This window comes from Acanthopagrus latus, chromosome 18, assembly GCF_904848185.1.
Source record: "Acanthopagrus latus isolate v.2019 chromosome 18, fAcaLat1.1, whole genome shotgun sequence".
Classification (NCBI taxonomy): Eukaryota; Metazoa; Chordata; class Actinopteri; order Spariformes; family Sparidae; genus Acanthopagrus; species Acanthopagrus latus.
The window spans coordinates 14843513-14862164 of record NC_051056.1 but is presented as its reverse complement, the minus strand read 5'-3'; the positions used below and the strand labels follow the sequence as shown (position 1 = coordinate 14862164).

General features: G+C 43.5%; 1 protein-coding gene across 1 annotated transcript; it reads right to left on the bottom strand.

Annotated features, from left to right (window-relative positions):
- Positions 1-84: 84 nt before the first annotated feature.
- LOC119007595 (insulin-like) lies at positions 85-18413 on the bottom strand. Its single transcript, XM_037077378.1, has 7 exons — positions 18329-18413; positions 17794-17958; positions 14087-14149; positions 4164-4268; positions 3954-4035; positions 983-1183; positions 85-324 (listed from the first exon to the last, which is right to left on the bottom strand). Exons 6-7 carry the CDS (start codon positions 1170-1172, stop codon positions 179-181), a joined length of 336 nt encoding a protein of 111 aa, XP_036933273.1. The 5' UTR covers positions 1173-1183; positions 3954-4035; positions 4164-4268; positions 14087-14149; positions 17794-17958; positions 18329-18413; the 3' UTR covers positions 85-178.
- Between the last annotated feature and the right edge of the window lie 239 nt (positions 18414-18652).

Genomic DNA, 18652 nt, shown 5'->3' with positions numbered 1-18652 from the left:
TCCACACTATGCACCAGCTACAAAGAACACAAATTCACATCTTTGCAGAGAGGAGCCCTGGGTTATGGGTCACGAAGCTTTATTTCCTTCGGTTGATAAGACATAGCCTGCAAGCATTGGGCCAGAAATGGACTTTTTTTTTACAAGCTATGAGTGGTGCTGGTCGTGGAGTGACGTGTCAGTCGCAGTAGCCCTCCAGGTGGTAAATGCTGCACGGCTTATGGCAGCACTGCTCCACGATGCCTCTCTTCACCTTGGGCTCATCGTGGTCAGACAGGACCCTCCACAGACGCTGCTCCTGTCTAGCTCTTTTAGTCAGGAACCCTTAGAAGCGGAGAAAGTTCCCAAAGCCATTCGTTAAGTCCCGCAAAACCCTCCAGTTCGTCAAAATACCATTGAGACAGGTCACATTTAAATAGAGATTTAACAGCAAGGTAATCTGATCTTGGCCAATCCATTTAGTCTCGTAAGTCTGTACTTCAAGCGGAGTTATGATGGTGCGCCGATGGCTGCATATCACAGCTCGCACCTTTGACTTCAAAACATCAGTAAGGCGTTTGAGGAAAGAGTTCCAAATAATGCATATCGGGAATAAAGTAATGAGGAATTTGGGGGATTTATTTTTATTTTTTTTTTCAGATGTTGAAAGCAACAATAAGAAACCAAAAGCCCACTGAACCCACCGAATTCAAAAGAGGAGACAGGCTTTGCACACTAATGATGGTTCGGACAAATTCAAAGATTCAGTTCGGGGAAGTCTCCAGCGTGTTTTCTCAATAAACATTTTTCCTCTAGCCAGGACCCAAATTGGTATTCTCATTAGACTGACTGTAAACTTTGAACATCGCAGGGACCGCAGTGTAACAAAGCTTGCCCGGGGTCTCTGGGCAATGTCACGCTGTCCCCCCTTCTGAACTCCAACCACCATTAAGCGCACAATTAGAACTTATTTCACACAGAGGAGGAGCCGATGTGGCCTTACCGAGCAGATGTTCCAGATCCCGCTTGTATGGCCGGTTTGGGCGGTAGAAAAAGCCCCGCTCCCCGCACACGAAGTAGAGGGCGTCCACCAGGTGGGAGCCACACAAGTGCTGGGCCGGGGCCAAGGACACCCCGGGGGAGTAGAGAACCAGCAGCAGCAGCATGGACACCGCCCATGGTATTCTGGCCATGGGAAGGAGACCTTTTTTTGGATGGAGCACAAAAAGAAAAAAAGCTCACACATAAAATAGCACACATCTGATCAAATTTTTATTCTGTTAGGTTTCAAAGACAGAGAAAAATGAATCCCCCCCCCATCAATAATTAACACCTCGAGGCAGATGCTTGGGAGCTTAAGGATGAGGCGAAGTTTGATCAGACCTTTCTTGACGACACTCAGGCATTACAAAACCACTTTCTTTTTAACAGCTTTCAATACAGATATTTCGTGCAACGTTCCTGCGCAATTCCACCAGATATAGCTTCACGCTTTGGGAGTTTAATAGCTCAGAGACAACACTGTAGGCACGCTGCAATAGCCCCGGCTCAGAACAAGGGCTTTGAAGTGAGCAGAAGAAAAAAAAACAACTGAACAATCCATTCAGTCTTTGGAAATCAAAAGCCGGGATGAAAAGCCGCGGCGAAACGAGGTCTGCTGGAAAAAAAAACCAAAAAAAACTATCGGGTGATATTTGACTCAAATCTCTCAATCTTCCAAATTAGCGCGAGCCTAAGCAGAGAAAACCAAAGATTAAGAAAAGTGATGAGTGCAGAAATTACGTCTTGATGACCCAGGTGGTCTTCAAACTGTCTTAATGATACATCTAAATTCCAAGAAGTGAGCAGTTTTTTTAAAGTTGAGATCGACCCCGAATGTCTGTTATCTTTTTGATGTCGGACATTTCGCGGCTCACATTTACAAACAGCATTTTTTAGATGAGCCATCCAAGGTTATGTTTGTTATGTTTCGCTCCTATTGAAGTAAATTGAAAATTGATTTTATTTTGATTCCTTCTGCTTTCCTTTCATCCCCAGGTGAGCCTTATTTTTTTATCAAAGCATCGTCTATTACAAGCCAGAAAGAATGCACTTGTCCCCAAATCACCGCTGTGGATACTGTCGGTGTATCCTCAAGGTCAGCGCTGTCCAGCTTCAGCTGCTCCAGTGCTCACGAGAGAGGGGAAAGCTCTGTCCAAGATTACCAAATTGTTATTAGTTTTATTAGTCTGATCCCATTTGTGATGGATATTCTCCTGGGTTGGAAGTTCAGCTCCATTTTCAAGGTGAAAAACATATTTAGCAGTCATTTAGAAACTATATAGACCTTTTGTGGACATCTTATAGTGTACTGCAGATTATTGGATTGAAAATGAATCATTTTAACAGTGTCTTTAACAATGCACCCGTGCCAGGCATTACAACATTGGCAGAGTGCTGTATCTGGGCCTGCCACTCCTCTATCCGTCTTGGCCGTATGCCAGGCTCCTTGGCACACAAGATTGGTTGAGTTATAGATCCTGCCCATGCTACTCTTTACTTTCATCCCTGGTTGTTATCCACATACATTTTCAAAGTTGAAATCCTGTGGGAATACAGAGAAAGACTTGCTTACCTGTGTTTGAGGCCTCAGTGCAGCAGAGCAGTTGGGAGATGCAGATAAACAGGGCCTAGGCCTGCAGGACTATACAGCTACAGAGAACATCTCCACTTGGCTACCTTTCCCCTTTATAACTCCCCGCATCCACCTGGCCTTTGTCAGGCTCAGCGGAAAACTCTAAGGTCCTCTCATTAACACCCTGACCTGTAAGCATGCTGATCTGTTCTTGCGTGGCACTAATTCATTTAACCGTAGTGTGGACCAACAGTAGAGTTGAGATAAAGTTGAGAAGGTCAGTCACCCGGCGATATACCCCACACAACCCCTGCTGTGTGCCGGCCTGACTGGCACGGCTCGCATACTGACGGACAAACACCATATGCCATGTTCTGGACGCGGTGTGTAGATTAGACAGCTTCCAGGGCATCGGTGTCAACAGGTCGTGCGTTTAAGGTGAGGCTGTGTGCAAGACTAATGACTCATGGGAACAGAGTTAATTTCGTTAACAATCTGTCGTTAAATGTTATCAAATATGCGGTCTAAAACTCTTACTAAGTCAAATTGAATTTCTTGGGACAGCAAAAATTGCTTTCAGACTTGTGGTGAGTGTTCTCTATGTGGCCTAATGGGCTGTAACTAAGTACATTTACTCAAGTACTGTCCCTAAAGGGTAACTGCACACATTTTCACACTTTAAAGTTTGTTTACAGGTCTTGGGGAGCACTACTGTGTGTGTGAGAAAAAAAATAAAAGCAGTATAAAGCCCTATGCTCCAGAAGAAGCTGCGCGTAATCTTATAAATCCACCTCTAGTGATGTCACTCAGCGGCTAATTTGGATTGTGGGAAATGTAGGCGCCAGGTGACATCTCTGGGTCTGCTCTGTCAATTTTAATCATTTGTTTTTTTTGTGTCCATAATGAGTCCAGCAATGTTATGGGAGTGCAATACATGACTAGTGGAATGCTTTTCACAAACTTGGTGCCTACATTACCCACAATACTGCTAGCCACTAAGTTAATCACTGGAGGCAGTTTATAAGATTACACACAGCTTCTTCTAGAGCCACAAAAGGGCTTTATGCACCCCCCCCCCCCACACACACACACATGCAAAAGTTCAGTAACAATAGTTATAAGTTGTTTTATATATGTGATTATGTGATTCTGAAATGGACGAGTAGTTTTATGTTCGGTATCTAAAGTACATTTTGATGCAAATGCCTTTGTACTTTTACTTGAGTAAATCTTTGACGCGTTGCTTCTTTTACTCAAGTAAGAGATCAGAGTACTTCTTCCACTTCCTCCATTTACCTCCATGTTCTAAAGGTCAAGCTTTTCTGCAATATGATATCAGTTGCAGTTTGTGATGTGTTACCTTCAGGTACATTTTGTTCCTTCAGGTCCTCGAAATCCTCGAAATGCAATTTGAGAGAACGAAATGAAGGCTATGGTCGTTTCTGAAAAAAAAAAAGACATAAATAGGAATGGTTCATTCAAGTGCTCGTATTGATATATTTCGTGACTGAATTCTGTTGGAATTTTTTCATTTTTTAAAAAATGCATTGAGTTGTTGCTTGGTGCTCACACGCAGTCGAAGCTGATGGGCAGTCTCCCAGACGTCGAACTTTTTCTACATGAAGATGCCGGCCACATTATCATCCCTGTCTCGCTGCTGCTGTTTACACACTCCCTGAAGCAGAATCAAAGACGTGCAACGTGTTTATGTGAATTTGTACATAAATGACCGTGTGTATGTTCTGTAATTTGTGCAACACGAAGGTGTTACAATCTCTCACTCGAGCGAGGTAGTTCACTCATCATTATGCAACACAGAGTTGCATAATGATGAGTGAACTACCTCGCTGCTTGTAGTAGATCATAACAGAATTTTCATTTTGTGTGTGAACTTGACCTTTAACAGTTGTCCCTGTCTCAAAGTTAGCTGTGCTCCTTGAATTCAAGTGAGTTCCTTGAACGTCATTGGAAGTTCCTTGAATTTTATGCTCAAGCAAACCTGGCAATAGAAGGCTGTCCTTTTTTTCCCCATACAGATGTGTGATGTTTCAACACTAAAACAATCTATTACACAAATAGCCACGTTGCTACTAAATTTGATATGAATAAGACATTTTGGGATAAAAGCTGATTTAGTTACTTTCATCCTTGTTTTATTGCGTAGGTTTTGACTGTTCTCGTCTCGCACAGCAGCTGTTCATGATGTTAATGTGCCTACAGTATCTGAGGGTGGGCAGGATGGAGATGAGAGGTGACACTGTGTAATTTCATATCACATGATGACTCAATTGTCAAGCCCTGAGGATGCAGCCCAGCCCTGTACTGTCACCTCTCTTTTTGCCGTGGTTTAATTTCCCTTTTAATATTTATAATTGATGCCATGTGCCACTCCATGGACACTGTGCTGTCAAATTAAAAGCCGTGTGGACGGATAGGCAGACTATCAATCTTTCCCGAGCAGATTTATATAAATAAACTGGTGTTTCTGGGGTAGCTTGATTTTTATTTTTTATTCATGCTAAAAGCCAATTTTGTGGATTTTGTAGAGCCATTTCTAAAACAAACAAACAAGCAAAAAAAGATATATAACATGTGCAAAACAAATTTTTCTACCTAGCATCTGAAAAAAAATGGACAAACTCAGAGTTCAGTTCTCTGTGTATGTAGCCGTAGCAGACACCACATCTTTCAGTGCCTCTCTGGGGTCACTCCGCCAGTTTATAGCTTCAGGCCATAGAGGTGCATGTTCCTGAGAATCAGCCCATCTGTCCCCGCAGCAGGACTAATGTGATTTCAAAAAAAAAAAAAAAAAAAAAGTGTCACGTTCTCCTTTCAGCTGTCATCGCAGCATCAAATTTTAAATGTATTTACCGGCTTCATGCTCACCTTGAAAAAGATCCAGCAGTTGTTTTGAATTCAAACACATTTTTAAATAATAGATCAGTAAAAGACAGAAAAAGATCTAACTGCTACCTGAAGAACTTTTCGAACCAAAACGCCTTGAGACTGACCACCGATCAGCTTCTGAGAGGTATTCTACCATATCTGCAGGCTGCAATGTTCATCGTGTCTCACTGCAATGATCACACAGACTGGACACCTTTTGTTATATGACAGTCTGGACTTCTCTACTAACTAACTGCAACTTTTGCTGCTTGTTCTCTTCCACTGGCGTTTCATTGGAATCAGTCCATCAACAGCGCAAATAATCTTATGCAGTCGTGTCAGCAGGAGCAGACGTGGTTTTCTGAGAGTAGTGTTGTGTTTTTCACAGTGGCTTGGGTCCTTTGAAATGGATACAGTCAGTTGTTTATTCAGATCTCATGTTTGTCTTAAGTTTTGATCAAGAATCTGCCGCTTTCGATCAAAGCTAGTGCGTTTTTGTCTTTGGTTTGTTTTTAGTCCAAAGGAGGGCCACAGTTCTTTTTCCTCTGAAGGATGACGGAGGGAGCCGAGCCTCATGATTTTATGGTAATTAGCAGAGATGTGGACTTGAGTCATTGTGACTCCGACTCACAGTCAACTGGAGTCGCTGTTTTGGCGACTTGCAACCTGACCTGACAGAAAATAAATGACCTGAGACTCGATGTGGACATGGATGTTAAAGACTCATAACTTGACTTGAGATACGATGACTTCTCTGTTTTCATTTTTCATGTTTTCATGTGTTCTTTCAGTCATGATTTCAGGCTTTAGGAGGGATGGGGTTTTTGATAGAGAGGAAATAAACATTTAAAAAAATATGTATCATTTGTCTGATAAGCTTCACTTAATATCAAACATTATATATATATAACATATAAAAAACTTCTTTATCGTAATCTTTGAACAGGCTGGATAAATTGGTCGATAATAGCATTAGTAGACAAATCCTACCACTTCATCTTGTCCCTTTATGAAGACTGGACTCGACTTAACTTGACACAACCTGGGACTCAGCTTGACTTGCGACTTACTTGAGACTCGGACTGAAAAACTTGAGTCACATTCCGAAAAACGTGGACATCCCCCTCTCCCCCGCTCCACTGAATGTTTGTTCATCAGCATGCTCAAGTGGTTGCCATTTTTTTTCCTTTTTTTTGCACTACCTAACTTTTCCGCTGCTAGCTAGCCAACATTAACATTGATAATGCTAGCTAACATTAACGTTGCTCATGCCCGCTAGCTAACATTAGGACAGTACAGTGTATAGTGCAGCCATTTTTATGTTTTTTTTTTCCCACCGTCTGGGAACCATGAAGATTCCTGACGCTGATGAAACAACGATACCGTACTTACACAGAGATAAAACAACACAATCAATTTGGGCCTGACAAACATTTCTAAATCATCAATTCACATTATAATAAGATGATGTTAAAAAAAGGAATAGGCTAATAATAGAAATATTAAATCAATAGGCAGCAATTGCAACATACATTTTCATTCTGACAGACTGAGACACAAACTAACAGTTAGTTTGATGACTGGCCCCTCTTTATATCCTGTAAGTGGTAATTTGATGCAGAAACAAGCCGGTACACCAGAGCCAATTAACCTAAAGTTGAACTTGTTTTTCATGTATTTGCCACAAAGGGGATAAAAAGCAGTTTCTAATGAGCGGACAGTAAAAAAACGTGTTTCTTTTCTGGCATTTTTGATGTATAATAACGTTATGGACCTGACGCGATCACATATCCTTTCAAAATGTGAGACCAAGAACTTCAGACGAGGGTCCAGATGTGTTAAAGAGGCTTTTGGGCCTCTATGAAAAAAAAAAAAAACATCTATCACAAGCAGATGTTCATTTCCTTTAAATGACAGGTTTCAGCTAAATGATAGCAGAGGGGAGGCAGGTCTCCCAGAACCTTGCTAATAAAAGGAGGGTCTTTGGAGGGATGATAAAAGAGAAGAGGTGGGAAGAAAGCTACCCAGCACCTCGGCACTGCGATTTTGAGGATGTGTTAAATGTAGAACCAGGAAAGGTCCAACTTTGCCACGCTTTGAAAGTCAGTCCTCGAGGGAACGGCGCAAAAGCGTCAAGAGCTGCAAACAACAGGCACATCCGCCTCCCCCCCGGTTGCGTGGCGGCTTCAAACACACACATCAAATAGCAGAGGACTCGCAGACGCCCTAGACATGCAGAGACAGACAGAAGTTGGGTGGAAAGTCGGCTGGGTCCCCAAGGTGGGAGTTGCGTAACTCGTCTTCTCTTCTACTGCGTTTGTGAAGATAAAAGGGAGTGGAGGAGTTCAGCGGAGTGAGATGTTGTTAATCTGCTCTTACAGTGAGCCTTTTTACTCCCATAATTATCCCCAACTTTCTGAGGATGGAAACTGAAGAGACTTACTGTAGAACATCAAAAAAAAAAAAAAAAAAAAAAAAAATATATATATATATATATATATATGAAAAACATACATAAAAAATAAAGAGGCTCGTTGACTCGCAGCAGCAGACAACAGAAACAGCTTGGATCATTATGTTTTCATGTGAGAGTCTAAACTGTAAGGAGGCAGAAGTAATGAGACAGATTTCCATAAGTCAACATTTTTTGAAAGTATTTTTTTTTTTTTGGGCCTTTTATGGCTTTATTGACAGATTAGCTGAAGAGGTGGCAGGAAAAAGGGGAGTGACGCGCAACAAAGGGAGTCAAACCTGGGTCTGCTGCAGCGATGACCAACTAGAGGTAAGATCTTTAGCCCAAGCCCGAGCCCGAGCCCGACCCGGCCCGAAATTCGGGTCGGGCCTAAAATGTCAATCATTACGTTCGGGTCGGGTCGGGCTCGGGCTCGGGCTTCTCTCTCGCTGACTTTTTTTAAAATAAATATATGTTTATAAAAATGTATACTAAAACGATGTGTGGATACTAAACTAAGGAATACTTGTTGTAAATAAATAATTTGGATAAAACAGAGAAGGCGGCGCTGTAAGGTAATTGCTATATAACTACTACTAAACAGGAGGCGCAGAGCAAGAGCACGCTTTGCGCACGGCTTTGCGGACATTTCGTGAACGTAATCTTGAAATTTCGGGTTTGCTTCGGGCTCGGGCCTGCAAATCAAGTTAATTGGTCGGGCTCTGGCTGGGTCGGGCTATAATGCCTGCGTGCCTGGGTCGGGTCGGGCTGGATTTTTTAGGCCCGATCTTACCTCTATGACCAACCCTCTGTACACGGGACGCCTGCTCTACCAACTGAGCTAAACGGCGCCCTGCCTCAAGTCTTCGAGAAATGGATACCGATACAAAGGCTCCGCGTGAGATTCATCTGTGCTTAGACTGAGCAAATCTTTGAATATTGAATGAATTTCCATTAAAAATCACTGAGAGCCGGGAAAAAAAATGTCAAAAAAGAAGTTGGGAAACTCTTTTTCTTTTTTTCCCCTTTACTTCTTCTTTCCTTGGCAAGGGCAAACAATTTAGATTTTTTTTGGCAGGCCGAGCAGCCCTGTCATATGCAAACGTTGTCTCATGCACGTGCGCGCATACAACACAAGAGACAGACCGAACGCGTCCCGCCTGTTCCAGACACTGCCCTCCATGTGTGTCACGGCCTGCTGGCTCAGATCCATGACAGAATGTCGGCGGGCTCGTCGGTAAAAAACGTTGGCGTGTGTGTGTGTGAGTGAGCGAGAGAGGCTGTGAGTGAGAGAGAGAGAGAAAGAGAGAGAGAGAGGGCTGCCCTGGTGTCTGCACTCTCCTGTCCCGCCTGTGACAGTCGCTAATGCAGTACTAACCTCTGTCATGACCTACTTTGCTATGCCACCTCTGTGCAGACCCCTACAGATCACACACACACACACACACACACACACACGCACGCTAATAATGAATAATAACAATCTCTTTGTAATTCCAAAGAGGTTTTTAAATTTTTTTTACTTTTTTTTTTTTTTAACTGTACTTGATTCATAGCAGACGCACGCAGAGACACTCGAGCAGATTAGAATTAGAAGTTGACAGCTTGAGTTGGGGGAACAGTGGCTTGGTAACAGCGGCCGTTTGACAGCTGAGAAAATGACTACGCGTTATAAATGTGACAAGTCCCCAAGAGAGAGGTGAGGCAGGACAGAGTGATGGCCAGTTTGATTTTCAGGCCAGAAAATAGATTTCTATTTAAACCCTCGTGTGACCGGCCCTTTTTTTTTTTTTTTTCGACTCGAGGCCCGAGGCGCGAGAGACGAGAGAATTCAATTCACAATTGGCATTTTTCTCGTTTGCGTGCGCCGTCCTTTTGGTTTGATGGATTGATTTGAGGGCGCCTCGCTTCCTCTCAGAAGGGATTTTTGTTTTCACATCTGAAGGGGGAGAGGGATGTTGTGTCTCTTTGTAATGTGACCCTCCCACTTGGGTATTGTAACCCTTCAATGCCCCAATGAGTAGAAGTATCAGCTCGAAATGTGCTTGATCTCGTCTGCTCTCATTGGAGGAGGGTGTTCATTCACTTCACCCGAGGATCGACGTGATGCTGACAGCATTCAAAATCAGTTTTACGGTTGCATCCATCTTAAGTCTAAGAGACAGACCTGCTAGCAGCTCGGACCTTCCCTCTTCCCGAGTTTGGAAGTCGCTTTTCCGACTTTGATGCGTTCAGGTTGCGTCAAGTTGGAACGTGGGAGGTTCGATGTTCTGCATTTTATTGGCAGATCATTTAAACAACACACGTTTGAGTGACAAGGAAGAGTAAAGGAAACAGATCATGTGAACCGTGAAATATATTCCACCAGTACGCATGTTACCGTCAACTTACAGTTTACTTTCGTCTGCCGCATCAAATGACGTCAACTCGGCACTCAGACTTTCCAAGTAGCTGGTCCAATCTGAGGGGGCGTTCGCGTGGAATCTTCCCAGCCAGACGTGCGATTTCCTTACACCGGCGCCACGTGATCGGCACAGTGGTGCTTTGGGCTAAATGCTAACATCCGCATGCTAACATGCTCACAATGACGCTGCTGTGTGACCTTGCTGGATTCTCCGCTCATCAGTAACTGCTGCTTTGTGCAAACACTGCTGGGGTTTCTTTTATTTTGTATGTTTAAAGTTGCTCACTTAGTCTGCCAAGAGTTTGCCAAAAGGGACCCGAACACGAGACACGCAGACAGGCGTGGCTGACTGTCCTTTTCTTGTTTTTCATCTTATTTTCAATATTGATTTAAGGCAATTAAATAGAATCTAATGCCAAATATCAGCTGACCGGGGGGAATGAACGTCTGTGCCAATTTGAACGGCAATCCATCAAATGGTTGTTGAGACGTTTCAGTCTGGACCCACCAGCCAGCTGACATTGCCCTCCGCCGTGCTGATAGTGTGGCTCAAATCCAGTGTCTCTCTAGGTTAAGGAGCATTACACGGCCGACCATCGCTAGTTACTTTTAAGTCTGATGAACTTGTTTTCAGTTGTTTTGTTTTTTTTACAAATAACCTAGTTAAGGTGTAAGATAGATGGAGTTAAATCCGGTGGATTATTGCCAAACTGTGCACAGCCACCTGCTTAAAGGAATGCTTTTGTGTGTGTGTGTGTGTTTGTGTTTGTGGGAGTGCACATGTTTGCACAGATCGATACGGCTGGTATCACCCCCCTGAGCCTGTCTCCCCTCGTGCTCTTAGAGATAAAGTGGAGAAGGCAGACCTACAGCCAGACATATGAGTGGGATTAACCAGAGGCGCTTATTTGGGAGAAGAAAAGAGGCAAAATCTAAAGATTGAGGGATTTCAACACTTTTCATTATTTGGTGGAGAACGTGTACAGCAGGTGCTGTCAGGAAGAAAGGTCAGAATCAATCAATCCAGCGTCGTCCGCCAACCGGCCTCAAATTGCATATTGACTCAGTGTAACGACCTCCGAAAACCAGCGGATTGGATGCATGTTGACAACTCTAATGCTACAGCGGGGGTCCTCTCTGGAGGAGTAGCCAAGTGTTGTTATTGGGCATCTCAGGGAGCCTCGAGTTGATGTTACTAAGCCCGAGCCTGTTCGCCTCACTCCTGTCTGCGATATATCTCTTCCTCGGAAAAAAAAAAAAACTTTCCCTCATACATTGTGCCCCGTGTAAATGTGAGGCGGAGAGGCTGCCGGGCAGTTATGGAGCTGAATGCCAAATACGTCGGTGTTTGTGTGTGCACGTAAAAACCTGACACCCCAGAGTTATCTCGATTTGTAACTGTCTGCTATCTGCAGGAGCTGTCGACGCTATATATATATATATATATATATATATATATATATATATATATATATATATATATATATATATATATATATATATATATATATATATATATATATATAGGCGGTGTGTACTCGCAGAGGAGGGATTGTATGTTGCCTATTTCGCAGACTTTGCACAAAGCATGTTGAACAGGAGGAACTGCAGCTTTGATATGTTGATTAGAAGCTTTTATGTTGTGCGTCGGTATGTGTGTCGGCCGGCGCATGTGCTCTTGTATTTTTTTGCTCTCGAGAGCAGGAGGGAGATGCTTCAGATGTGTTGTCCTTTCATTCCAGAGTCCTCCTTTGAGGTAAGAGGATCCCGTGGAAACTTAACATTTCATTGTGGCTCGCCGCAGATAAAGATTGAATTATCTGTGTGTTCTCCTTAAATCCCCGTTCAATTTTTTTTTTTTTTTTTTTAACTGGGATGAAAGATTTTGTCTGTGGCGCCCCGAGGAGTTGTGTACCCCTGCTGTTTGGGGTAATATCTGAAATTAATTCCTCCACCCGTCCCTGTTGTGCCTAAACAATTCAAGGGCAGCGTTAGATCCTCAAATTGAGAATTTACTCAAAGGCCTTTGTACCGCAGCCAGTGATAGCTTTTTTGTTAAGCATAATTCCATTTATCATTACCGTGTCCTCGCTGGCAAACTGGCTTGTATTGGGCCGAGCAACAAACTATATGTGACGCCCAATCACAGGGGTTGTTACCCGTTAATGGAGGTAAATTTTTCGCCCCGGCGTTAGAGAGAAAAAAGCTTAAGGAGAGGACGATTCTTTGAAGTTGAACTCCCCTCTGAGCCGCCATAGAGGAGAATTTTCAAGGAACAGGAGGCAGGGTGGGAAGGGAGGAAGGAGAAAGGCAGGGGACAGCTTTCTGATACTGGGCAACAATACTTCATTCTGTCCAGGCAGGGCTCGCTCCATAATTCAACGGTATCTACACCTGAGCTCCTCGTCCACTTTATATTTCCACCCCACACACACACATGCACACTCACCCAATCTACTGTGAGTGGCCTTTGCCCTCGCCCGGTGGAGGATGAGAATCCTTATGAATGCTGATTCTAACTGTTTTTTGTTTTTTTTTTTTGTTTGTTTAAGTATAACTAAATGTAGACGAGGTTAACAGAGTGACGGGGTGAACCATTGCACGGTTGAAGCGGCTTCAATGCGTTCTCACTCCAGCTCGGTCAGCGGCCTTAAGCTTCAAACTGTGACGCCCTACTTGTCCCCCGTCTAGTGTGAGTTTAGCATGTTGATGGTTCCCAGTCAAGTTAGCGATAATTCGTTCATTGTTTGGTTAAAACTTTCAAAATAAAGCCTGCTGGCGAACGATTCACACACCATGAAACCTGTGACTTTTAGATTGTTTGGACATCGTGACACTGTTGCTGTTTGGCAAGGTTTAGGAATAGAGTGTGCTTTGGGTTAAAATAAGGGTTAGGAGGTTTTCCGTGCTAATATCCCTGAAGACCCCCGGCTCGCTGTCTTAGGGGTAAAACCCACAGGGTAGAGGGAAGAGCTGCAAACAATTTTGCAGATTTTTCAGATGATGGTTACACTGAGAATAGAAATTTTAAAAAGTTTTTAAAAAGTAAATAATAATAAGGGTCGATCCAGTTTTTATGTATGGTAAATTAAAGGGTAACTGGAGCAAGTATAAAGCCTTCCGTGGCTCCAGAGGAAACTGCAAGTGAGCTAATAAATCGCCTCCGGTGATGTCGCTCAGTGGCTGTGTTGCATTGTGGGTAAAGTCAGCAATATCTCTGGTCCTGCTTTACAAGTTTCAATCATTTGTTGTTTGCGTCCATGATGAGTTAATGGATCAGTGGACATTTTGTTCAAACCTGGTGCCACATTACCCACAATGCAACTGCGTGATTACACTGGAGCTAGAGTCACAAAAGTCTTTATTCTGCCCAAACTCAGACTTTTCTTGCTCTTTATACTACTGCACCCTGAGTGACACCAGAGGCGTAACTGCACCATCACACTTGGGCTGCTGACCAGGCTGCTGTTAAATGTGCTGGAAGTGAGATTGGGCCGCTATAATTCATAACAGGTCTCTGTTGATTATGCCAGTAGCTCATTTTTCTGTTTTTGCAGAAGTAAAAGTTTTAAATAAGACAGAGAATTAAGCGATACAGTTCTTTTCTTTGCTCTCTTTTTCAAACAAACAAACAGCCCTGACATATCATTACTTGGTATGGGGAACGTGTTTGCAAAGCAGTGGCTTATTTGCACATCAAGGTGGGGGGTGGGCAACATTAGCATGCATCTGAAGTTGTGTTTGTTTCCACCTGATGAATGTAAGTCCAATATTCACTCCTTCCTTTTAGCTCCGTCTCAGTGTCGACCAGCTCCTGAGGAAAAAAAACAAAAAACGTCTGTCTCTTGAGCTGCTAAATGATCCACTGCGTTTAACAGCTCGTCTCTTAAGAGTGAGTTTGTCAAATGTCTTTTCTCTGAATGTAGACAAAATCTGGTCTGCTTCTGCTGTAAATATACCAGAACACCCAAGACTTAAATGATGATTAAAAGCTATGTTTATCTGAACTAAACTGCAGAAACGGGGGGAGATCTTTGTGGATTTTGCCACAGGAGCAACAACTTTCACATCGCACACAGTAAGTATATGTTTTGTCAACCATGCATCTTTTCTCCACATGCTAGTCTCCCTCTCTGTCTGTTTCCGTCTTGTTGCGTCTTTCTTTTTTTTCTTTTTTTTTTACACTGTTTCATTTCACTGCATCTGCCGCGCCCGATGTGCACTAGTGGGTTGAAATCAGTCTTGTAAGTTGGGAGGGTGGCGTGCAATGAGTCAAAATATAAAGCAATCGACAATTCCCCTCAGAGGCGCTCCAGCTTAAGTAACGAGCCTGTGAATATAAGGAAGTAGAAAGAACAATTCAGGGAATGTGAATGTAAAAAACTTAAGTAAAATACAGATACCTGCAAAAATCTAATTTGGTACTTTGTTACTCCCCACCTCTGACAGTTACCATGTATGGACTCTCATTCCTGTCAGTGGGGAGCTTTTGTTCCTTACCACGTTCATAAAGTTTCCTCAAAACAGAGAAAATGACACACTGAAGGAGGTGACTTTTGTTGCTTCACACAGAGAAACAAACAGGCCGAAGCAACTGGCAAAATACTTTTTTACGCCACTTTGGAGGCGTCCCTACGCTGCAACATTCGTGCCAGCTGCAGACCTCGATGCGTTCCGCCGCGGCAGATGTAAACAAGAAGAAATATCTAAGATAGAAAATTCCTAAAGTAAGAGAGCCAGAATGCAAATATTTAGTTCAGAAGCCCTCACACTAACAAACTGGCGAAAGGACAAAAAGGGGATTGAAATATGACTCAAACCGTGTGGGAAGGTAAAGATTCCAGCTTTGGGTATTAAAAACGGGCAAAAAAAAAAAGAAAAAAAGAAGAGGTTTAATAAAGCAAACAGCGCGGGTGATTTAATGCGGCCAACCTGACTTGTCACAGAGGCAATCCTTCTAATAGGACCCGCTCTGATTTATCGCCGAGACTCTCCACAATAGAGATCGTAATGGGCTTTATTCATATTTTTATTTTATGAAACACGATGAAAGGGGTCATGGTGGCCATTAAGTGGATTAATGGTGTGTGTTGGGTAAAGAAGATGCTATAAAGTCTTAAAAGTTAATGCTGTCATCTGCGGACTGCTGTTCTGATGGCGAGGGAGGGGCCTCGCGCGGCTAATAGACATATTTCAGCCAGGTAATGTCGGATCGCCGGGGGGACAAGATGGATATCGCTTGGCAGTGTTACGGGGGTGTGTCGTGGTGCGCCGGGCACATTAACGCGGGTTATTTATGCCCCGTAATGAAGAGCATAATGAAAATTGGACACAACTATAAATATGAGCGGGGGAAAAGCGTAATGTGGAGGGATAATCATTGACGCAATTAAGGTGTCGTACACATGCAGCGTGAGCCTGGCCTCCCCCTGACTTTCTCCTCTTCCTCTCGCCGCGGCTGTTCCTCATCCCGAAACATCACATTCAATCAGCCGGGTGGTGTCGAGCTCTCCCACAAGCAGGCTGGCGTTTTAAATATGTTAACGCCTAAGCAATAAAGTCGTCGGTTAATCTATCTCTGATGTTATTGACAACTTCTGTTACACTGCTAGTTGTGTTTCTCCGTCACAATTTGTGTCCCCCCGGACGCTGCTTTCACTGTGTGTGTGTGTGTGTGTGTGTGTGGGGGGGGGCGGGAAACGTGAGAAAGGAAATGTGGACTGCGCATTTTAGCGTTGTCGGTGCTGTCAGCGAACGAGTGAGAGGGAGCGGGGAGGGAGGAGGTGAAGGAGAGAGGGAGACGGGTCAGGAGATCTGGGAGGGGAGAGGTACGGGAGACGGATGAGTGAGGGGAGTCCAAGAGCTGAAGTGACCCCGCGGACCAGATGCTGATAAACTGCCATCACCGAGCGCTCCGTCATCTGTGGCTCTCATCCGTCACTGTCGCCCTGCTGCATCTCACCCTTTTCTCCCCCTCCTCCTGCTCTTCCTCCTCCCCTCCCCAAAGTCTCTTTCTCTTCACCTTCTCTATACTTTACATCTATATGTCAATATCATTTGTTCGCGTCCGCACAGCTTCCATCCTCCTGTAAAGATTTCTTCACTTCTCTTTGCTTTTCTCTCCTTAAAACACATCGAACGGCTTCACAGCTGAAGCCATTATTTCCTCCGACTCAGACAGGGATGGAGGCTATTCACTGAATGTCTGGAATTCCTCCTCCATGTTGGACGGCCACAGTTGTTGCTAGGCGCGCAACAATGGTTGCTTTATGTCGCGGCGGAGCACAAATAAGTTTCTTTATGTGTCCAAATCTCTTGAAATATGTGAGTGGTTACGTTTGACATGAATGCGAAAGCCATCACTGGCAATAAGCTACAGAGCTGGTAGGTTATGATATCCCTGGTTACACTGCACTGCTGCGTGTACATGTCAATAGATGCGGAGTGGTGAGGATTAAGTGGACTGAGCATAGCCAGGTGGGGATTTCCTGCACATAAAGTTATTTGACTGTTATCCCCTGACTCTTAACCAGAACGGAGCCAGGTACTGTAATCATACAGGGCTTAGCCCAAACTCCTCCTACAGGAAAATGTAATGTCTGAAAATGTAGGATACAGAAATGGTTGTTCTTCAATTTCCTCCATCATTTTAAATGACCTAGGTAGAAATGATTTCAAGTTATTATTTTTAGTGTAGGATTTCATGTCATTGAGTGGTTAGATTGTAGATTGTAACAAACACCCCTCCCCTGCAATGGCTGCAAAAAAAAAAACAAAAACAAAAACCTACTATTGAACAACTGTGTCCATACAAGTCCATCCTCATCGGAAAAATGTGTAGGCATATAGGTAAACTGTGAAAGCAGCTTATTACAACCCAGATTAATGTTTGCTGTTCGGCAGCGACAATTCGTGGCCTAGCAATTATTACGGCAGCAAAGGAGGAAATCAGGCGAAATAGTAAAAATAAGGAGGCGAGCCTGTCGTCGTCAGTAGAACAACCATATAGGTGAAAATGTGTCTTACTGGGAGCCCATACTTCTGTTTGCTGTTAGGACACAAAAGAGTTAATGTCTGATCACGTCCAGTGTGAAACCAAAAGTCAACCACAGTGGACTAACATCAAGAACATAGGTAGCACAAGTAGCTTAGGCAATATAGGTACATTTGTAACGGAAGTCGCAGAGGTAACAAGTGATTCTAAACCTAACCAAACTGTGACTGTATGACAGAGGTCATGTGGTGCTGTTATGCTGTCATGTTGTTTTGAAAACAGTAACATGTCTTTTGTCAGCCATTCAGGAGTGAGAATATGTTGACGTGTTCACTTACTTATCCTGATTGTCAGGTATGACTGTATCTTAAGCTACGTATGTAATGTCAATACACATGGTACTAGATGCACGTGCAATGTGGTCACATTAACCCGACCATGTAGGTTCAGTGCCTAAACCTAACCAATGCACAACAAGGGTCCAGGTCGCCTGCCGCTCCTGTGGACATGTTGGTCTAGGCATGGTGATATACAGTAAGACGATTTGGGAGTCACTGGCATTCGACGCATTCAGTAGTTCATGTCTGAGGATGCGTTGGTAGAAAACACGGCGCCGAAATGTGGTCGACCTTGTGGAGTATAAAAGGAAAAACACACAACGATTCTTAGTTTCAGGTCATTTACTAATGAAAACACAACTATGAATATTATGTGTAATTTCTCCCAATAGATCCCCTCCCTTAAAATTGTGCACACTGAATCTTTAAGTTGAATAGCGTAGGTGATGCAGAGCAGGGATTTGGAGTAAACCGCATAACTAATCTGGGATCTTGGGTGCCGGCGTGGAGTTTGTAGATTGAATGTTTAGCTAACAAAGCCGCTACATTTGAATGCATGCCGTGATAATAACGGCTGCTGTAATCGCACATCAAGGATCCACAACAATGGCAAATAAATGTGTGTCTTCAATACTGCGAAGTAAGTATTATCTTATCTTACATCATAAGCTTTCTGCAGGCGAGTACGATAAACGACATGGGTGTATGTCTCACAAGCCTTTGTTTGATCCACTCCTGGTCTCTCTGTTCTCCTTCCCCTCTCTTTTCTTCTCGGTTTTCTCTCCTTTAGCGCCTCTCACTGCAAGAATAATGATAGACGTATATGTTTCTGATCACGTACTTAAGATGCAAAAAGGATTAAAATGCATATCTTACTCTCTTCCATTCGCTCCTGGCACCTCTGCTCTCCTTTCCGCCTCTGTTTTCACTCCTTTTCCCCTCAACACATTTTCACCTCTTTACCTGCTTTCTCCACAAGTGTTGG

Bases quoted from the DNA above. Each gene is read 5' to 3' on its own strand.
- LOC119007595 (XM_037077378.1), bottom strand. From the start codon at position 1,172: ATGGCCAGAATACCATGGGCGGTGTCCATGCTGCTGCTGCTGGTTCTC. The intron at 325-982 runs GTAAGGCCACAT...TCCGCTTCTAAG, and splicing joins GGATCTGGAACATCTGCTCG to GGTTCCTGACTAAAAGAGCT.